The 7333-nt window shown below is 53.0% G+C and overlaps 1 protein-coding gene across 3 annotated transcripts in view; it reads left to right on the top strand.

The window, feature by feature from the left end:
* The first annotated feature begins 1356 nt into the window (after positions 1–1356).
* LOC115546664 (gap junction delta-2 protein) overlaps positions 1357–7333 on the top strand; it is a 16060-nt gene continuing 10083 nt past the window's right edge. The window contains exons 1-2 of one of the 3 annotated variants that reach the window (XM_030360298.1): positions 1357–1922; positions 3106–3195. In XM_030360298.1, the coding sequence (XP_030216158.1) occupies positions 3125–3195 (71 nt within the window). In that variant the 5' untranslated portion in view covers positions 1357–1922; positions 3106–3124. The other 2 variants (XM_030360299.1, XM_030360300.1) reach the window with 2 other exon arrangements.

Below are 7333 nucleotides of genomic sequence, written 5' to 3'. Positions count from 1 at the left end.
TAGCTTAGCCCACCTTGGTCTACTGCTACAAAACCTTAGCCTAGCGCTTGAGAACAGCATATCACAGCTTAAGGCTAGAAAACAGCCTAGCTTAGCCTAGCACTAGAGAACAGCCTAGTGCTAGAAAACAACCTAGCTTAGCCTAGCGATAGAGAACAGCCTATCTGTGCCTAGTGCTAGCCTAGCTTAGCCTAGCACAGAGAACAGCCTAGCTTAGCCTTGCACCAGAGAACAGCCTCGCTTAGCCTCGCATCAGAGAACAGCCTAGCCTAGCCTAGCACCAGAGAACAGCCTAGCTTAACCTAACACTAGCGAACAGCTTAACCTCGAATCAGTTTAGCAGCTAAGCAGCTTAGCCTCACATCAGAGAACAGCCTAGCCTAGCCCAGCCCCAGAGAACAGCCCAGCCTAGCTTAGCACTAGAGAACAGTGAACAGCTTAACAGCACCAGAGAACAACAACCTTTTTTTGCCTTAGCCTAGTTTCAGAGAACATCAAAGCCTAGCCTAGCATCAGAGAACAGTCTATATACTACAGTATCCCCAGAGAACAGCATTGTTTAGCCTGGCTTAGACCAGCGCCAGAGGGAATCCTAAATTAGCCTAGCATCAGAGAATATCCCAGTTTAGCCTATCATCAGGAACAGGCTAGCCCACTGTATCTCCAGAGAACAGCCTAGCTTATACGAGGGCGCTGCATGTTGTGCCCCTTTGATCCGGACAGAAGGAAACACGTAGCGCTGCACAGGCATGGCAGCTCAGGAGGCATGTGATGCGACCATCAGGCTTGCCATCCAACACGCCTACCCCAAGGAGAGGAGAGGAGAGGAGAGGAGAGGAGAGGAGAGGAGGAGAGGAGGGGAGAGGAGAGGAGAAGGGGAGAAAAGGAGAGAGGACAGAAGAGGAGAGGAGGAGAGAGGAGAGGACAGGTGAGGACAGGAGAGGAGAGGAGGAGAGAGGAGAGGAGAGGTGAGGACAGGAGAGGAGAGGAGGAGAGAGGAGAGGACAGGTGAGGACAGGAGAGGAGAGGAGGAGAGAGGAGAGGACAGGTGAGGACAGGAGAGGAGAGGAGGAGAGAGGAGAGGACAGGTGAGGACAGGAGAGGAGAGGAGGAGAGAGGAGAGGACAGGTGAGGACAGGAGAGGAGAGGAGAGAGGAGATGAAAGGAGAGGAGAGAAGAGGAGGAGAGGAGAGGATGGATTAGCCAGAGTAGATGTGAGCAGGGGGGTTTGGGTGGGATGCTGGCGGTGGGTAGCATGCTCACAGAGTGTGACAAAGACAGAACGAGCCCTGCTGCAAGAGAGAGAGCGGGAGAGAGAGATAGAGGGAGAGAGAGGGAGAGAGAGGGGGGATAGAGAGAGAGAGAGAGGGGGGGGAGAGAGAGGGAAAGGAGTGAGGACGTCGACTACTGATATGTAGCTGAGCGAGACTGAGATCCACACACGAGCAGGAGGTGGGAGGAGGAAGAGGGACCAGCAGAGAGAGAGAGAGAGAGAGAGAGAGAGAGAGAGAGAGAGAGAGAGAGAGAGAGAGAGGTTGAGAAAGAGGGAGAGAAGAGGATGGAGCCCAGAGATATATTGTCATTTCCTAGGACAGCGTCTCGACGCTGCTGCGTGAAGGAGCAGCCATGACTCGCGCCGCCGGACGGAGCTGACTGAGACCACAGGGGGAGCCGACTGACGGAGGAGGACGAGAAGAGGAGGAGGACAGAAGGAGGAAGAGGAGAAGGAGAGGAGGAGGACAGTCGGTTGGACAAGCAGGAGAAAGAGGAGGAGAGGAGCAGGTGTTGGCGAGGCAGGAGCCCGGGGAGGTCTACGGGAGGTCCGCTGCAGGCGTTGCAGCGGTCAGACAGCCGTCTGCAGCAGCAGCGGCTGATTTATAGCGAGCTGGCAGCTTGCTCCCTGAGTGTGTGGATGTGTGAAGGCAGGTCTCATTTTTACGGTCTCTCTTTACGGCGAAGCTCGCGCTGCGCTCCGCGTCCCTAGAGCAGAGCCAGGCAGAGAGAGAGAGAGGCAGGCAGGCGTCGCTGCGTCGCTAGAGGGGGTCGTCCGCCAGGGGGGGGGAACGAGGCAGAGCGAACGGGAGGTCCTCGAGGGGCGAGCGCGCGCGTGTGATCGCGGCGTGTGTGTTGGTTCCTCTGCACCGCGGAGGTGAGTGGAGGGAGGAGGGGGTGGGGGGGGGGCTGGATGCAGGGTTTTGGAGGGGTGGGGGGCGTCCGGAATAGAGAGAGAGAGAGAGAGAGAGAGAGAGAGAGAGAGGAGGAAGAGGAAGAGAGCGACTAGAGAGCAGTGAAGGCGGAGCAATCTGAAACAATGCAAGGACGAGTGGTGAGTGTGGTGCACCTCCCGGGGTGGAGGAGACGACGGTGAGAGACGGAGAGATAGACCGAGCGAGAAGGACCAGAGAGGAGGAGCAGAGGAGAGAAGGAGGAGGACACGGGAGGAGAGAGGAGGAGGCGAGAGGAGGAGGAGGCGAGAGGAGGAGAGAGGCATAAGGAGCGCTTGATGCTGGCTAACGGGGGGGAGAGATAGCGTATGCTTTAGCGCAGAGCAGAGTGGTGCGGCAGGAGGGAGGGGGTCAAGGGGAGAGGAGGAGGAGGAGGAGAGAGGGGAGGAGGGGGGTAAGTTAGGGAGGAGAAAGAGGAGGAGGAGGAGGAGGAGGAGGAGGAGGAGGAGGAGGGGGTGTTCAGCTCAGCACCTCTGCCACAGTGGGACGGGTCTGGTAGTGGACGAACACACACATGCACACACACAAACACACACACACACACACACACACACACATAGATACACACACAGACACACAAAGAAACACACACATAGAGACGCACACACCTGCCAGGGCACGGGGGTAGAGGTCACAGGAGAGGAGACGTAGCGAGGGGGGTGGGGTTGGGGGGGGGGGGGGGGGTTTGAGGGACGCGGCTCCATCTCTCTCTCTCCGTCTCTCTCTCCGTCTCTCTCTCTCCCTGTCTCCTCTGGCTGCGTGAGAGCCGGGGGGGGCCCCCGGGGGGGTCGCAAGGAGGAGGAAGAGGAGGCGCGAGGAGGAGGAGGAGGAGGAAGGGGACACCAGTCAGCCCTCTCCCAACACGTGTTTCTTCTCACAGCGTCGCCACCTCCTGCATCATGGGCGAGTGGACCATCCTGGAGCGACTTCTGGAGGCTGCGGTCCAGCAGCACTCCACTATGATCGGCCGGTAGGTCCACCAGCCTCCCTCTCCCCTAAAGTAGACCCTAGCCTGTGTCCCCTAGCCCCCCCCACCCCCCCCACCCCCGTGTGGCCCCCAGTCGGGCCCTTGCTCTATAGTTCTGTCCCGCTCAATTGTTCTGATCTTGTTTTGTCAATTTCTGTCCGCTGCCTTCTGGTCAAAGGAGTACGTTGAGAACCCTCGTTGTGTAGTTCTGTAACGACGGTGTGCGTTGAGACCCTCCGTGTGTTGTTCTGTGACGACGGTGTGCGCTGAGAACCTCCGTGTGTTGTTCTGTAACGACGGTGTGCGTTGAGACCCTCGGTGTGTTGTTCTGTAACGACGGTGTGCGTTGAGAACCCTCCGTGTGTTGTTCTGTAACGACGGTGTGCGTTGAGACCCTCGGTGTGTTGTTCTGTAACGACGGTGTGCGTTGAGAACCCTCCGTGTGTTGTTCTGTAACGGCGGTGAGCTCTGGGACCCCCTGTGGTGCTGACCCCCTGCTGGTGGTCTCCAGGCTGCTGTGTGACGGGCCGTGTCCAGCCTGGAGCCCGTGCTGATGGAGCTGATACTGCAGGCATTGGGGACGAGAGGTGCTCTTGTAGTACTACTATGTAGGTCGATTACAACCCTGTGCACTCCTCCTTACATCCCTGGAAGGAGGTGTATGTATCACTGTGTCTGTGTGTGTGGGGGGGGGGTGTTTGTGTGTATCGGATTGAGTTTGTATCTGTGTGTGTGTGTGTGTGTGTGTGTGTGTGTGTGTGTGTGTGTGTGTGTGTGTGTGTGTGTGAGTGTATCTGTATCAGTGTGTGGGGGGGGTGTGTGAGTGTATCTGTATCAGTGTGTGTGTGTGTGTGACGTGTAGCTGTGTCAGTGTGAGTGTATTTGTATCAGTGTGTGTGTGTGTGTGTGTGCGTGCGTGCGTGCGTGTGTGCATGCGTGCGTGCGTGTGTGTGTGTGTGTGTGAGAGTGCGGTCAGAGCGCTGTAAGTGATCCCGGTGTGTTGTGGCTAGCATCAGGCTGTTGGTGCTACACGGTGCAGCAGAGGCCCCTGGGGACCGGGGGCAGTAACTGATAGCTAGGCAGCTAGCTGTTAGCTAGCTGTTAGCCCCGCCGCAGACTCTCCGGCCCAGAGGAGGATGAACACCGCTCTGCTGGTTAAATGGTGTCCTGTCCTTTAAGCTACATGGACCGCGGCGTGTCTTTGCGTGTGCGTTTATGTGTGCATGTGTGTGTGTTTATGTTTATGCGCTTGTCTTTGACTGTGGGTGTGCGTTTGTGTGTGTGTTCTGTGTGAGATTGTATGTGTAAATGTGTGTGTGCGCTTATTTGTGTCTGTGTGTGCGTGGGTCAGTGTGTTTGTGTGTGTGTGTGTGTGTGTGTGTGTGCTTATCAGTGTGAGTGTGTTTGTGTGTATGTGTGTGGGCGTGTGTGTGTTGTGTCTGTGTGGGGTGTGTGTGTAAGTGTGTGTGCTTCCATGTGTCTGCGTTTGTGTGTGAGTGCGCTGTGTCTGTGCGTTGTGTGTGTGTGTGCGCTCGCTTCCATGTGTCTGCGTGCGTGTGTGCATTAGTCTATGTCTCTAGATGTGTGTGTCTGTATGCCTGCTCATGTACATGCAGATAGTGTAATACCCAGAGAGGAAACCATCACTGGGACACATGACAGATCGTCCCTCTCCATTGGTTGGTAGCCTCCTTCTGACCCAATCAGGCCTGAAGGCGTTCATCTTGTTGTGTAGCGCCGTGAGACTCCTCTATGCGTCCTCACTTACCTCAAGGTGAGGAGCTTTACTCACACTCCAAACGCCCCCTGTACTAGCCCCTCCCCCCGCCCTTCCCTCTGATTGCTCTAAATCCCAGAGAGCCCGCCCCCCTGGGCTGTGAGTGACAGGGAGGTGGTGCAGAGTGGGGGATGTTTGATTTGTGCCCAGGCTGAAGGACGTGGTGGAGGTGATGGTGTTGCGCTGATCCCCGAGACACCGTCCGTACGTTACGGGACAAGGCCCCGCCTCAGAACAGTCCGTCTTCCGTGTGATTGGACGGTCAGGGGAGACCACCCGAGACATGACAATCTGCACCGATGAATAACTCTGTGGCTCGGACTTTAACCTGTAACCTATAGCCTCGTCTATAATGCAACATACGTCCAGGGACTCTGCTATGACGGCTCTGTGGTGGCAGCTGCATCCCAGGCACCGCTGCCGCTGATGCAGGGGAAGGACTGATAGATGTGGAGCTCATGGGAGAGCACGTAGCCCTTTGTGTACTGGAGGTTAGGGATGCCATGTCATCAATCACATGTTATCCAGGCCATCGATTATATCACATATCAAACACTATGGCTTCACCCAACGATGGGGCATCGTACTGTTGTTATATTTAAGCTGCTAGAACATATACCAAACAATATTATTCATATTAACGGTATTAGGAATCATCCTACATTTAATAATAGAGCATTGAAAATGTGAGGCGTCTCTCAGGTCACTCAAGGTCTTCCTACATCGCAGTTTAAACAACATCCCATAACTTCAGCTGAGTTAATAGACGATAAGAATAAACAGACACGCTAAAACAATAACCAGCGACGCTCCGTACATTAGACCAGAGGTCGCGTGACCTTGTCATGTGACCCGACTATAATTGGTTTCACATGTTAAACCCTAACGAGCGAGAGAGTACCCGAGGCCTGTGCCTGAGGTCCTGGGTCGCGGGTCTCACGGTGGGGGTCCTGCCAGCGCCCAGGAGCAAGGCGGTCGTCGGGGGGCCGGTAGCCTCGCCGCAGGACCTGGTGTGGATGACATCATCACCACCCCGCGATGATGTCATCCTCCCGTCGATGAGGATGATGTCATCCTCCTGTCCTCCCAGGACAGAAAGAGTGATAAAGAGTGAATGACAGAAAGAGTGATAGAAAGAGTGATATAAAGATAAATGATAAACACAGTCATGTACAACACAGGAAGGATCAAACATCTGAGAATGAGTGTTTAAATACCCATTTGTTAATTAGTTACGTGGGACCCAGCAGTCTTGCAGTGTTGTACCATAACTTCTGATCCAGCAGTCCTACTATGTTACAGCAGAAACGCACAGAGCCGTAAAACAAAGAATGGATCTTAAGATATTAATCTCAAGTGATTGGTGAGACCAGTTATATCACCTACCGTCATGACAACAAACATCTTTTATTTGTAGTCGTCCTACTCCTATTTTATTAAATCAACTGAATATTTATTGACGGTTATTTGAACACAGTATTTTGAGGCATTTTAAACATTAACTTTGTTAATAATGTATTGACTGTATCGTTCCCCGGTCATACATTAAATATTAATTCAGCCCACAATGATCTATTGTTTCCAGTGAAACGCTATGATCTTAAATTATTTATTCATATGAAAGTTACATTTAACAGCTTCTCATTGCTCTAGACACTTAGGACCAATGCTTTATTGATTCTGTTGTGGTTGTTATTATTTTAACACACATGCCTGTGAAATATGGCTGAGATGGATCAATCACAGTCTACATATTAATAATTATGTCATATGCCATCCATTTGAACTGTAAAGAGGTCAGCGTATTGACTGGATTAATAATTAATAAACCTTTATTCTCCACATTTGTTAAATAAAGAGCAGAAGAGCTAAGGACAACTCATTCGAACATGTTGCATTTTCAAAGTAAAAGCCAGGCAAGGCTTTTATAAACCTCATCAGGCAGGACAGGGAACAGATCCACAAGGAGAGACAGAGCGTACTGTGCTTGGTCCTGCTTCGTTAGAAGGTCTGGACTCCATTGGAGGGAAGTTTATCTCCTAACGAGGACAAACTGCATCAGGCCACAGAACTCAGTCCTCCCAACACAACATCATCATCTCCTTAGAGGATGTTCCTGTCAGGCTCTAACTGGGTTACTGGTTGAGACGCAACAACTCAGACTGACTCCTTCCTGCCTTCAGCCTTCAAAGATTAGATATCGGTGACATTAAGTATTTTAGGAGACGCTTTTTATGCAAAGCAGGCCCGCCGAGGAGACTTGATCCTGATCCACCAGCAGTCACACAGACAGCAAGACTCTAGACTCCTACTCACTGCTGGTCATGAAGCACGCTTTTAACACTAGCTACTCTCAGTGAATTA

The sequence above is a fragment of the Gadus morhua genome, chromosome 7, assembly GCF_902167405.1.
Source record: "Gadus morhua chromosome 7, gadMor3.0, whole genome shotgun sequence".
NCBI lineage: Eukaryota > Metazoa > Chordata > Actinopteri > Gadiformes > Gadidae > Gadus > Gadus morhua.
The sequence above is the reverse complement of the archived record's forward strand: the minus strand, read 5'-3'. Positions and strand labels throughout refer to the sequence as shown.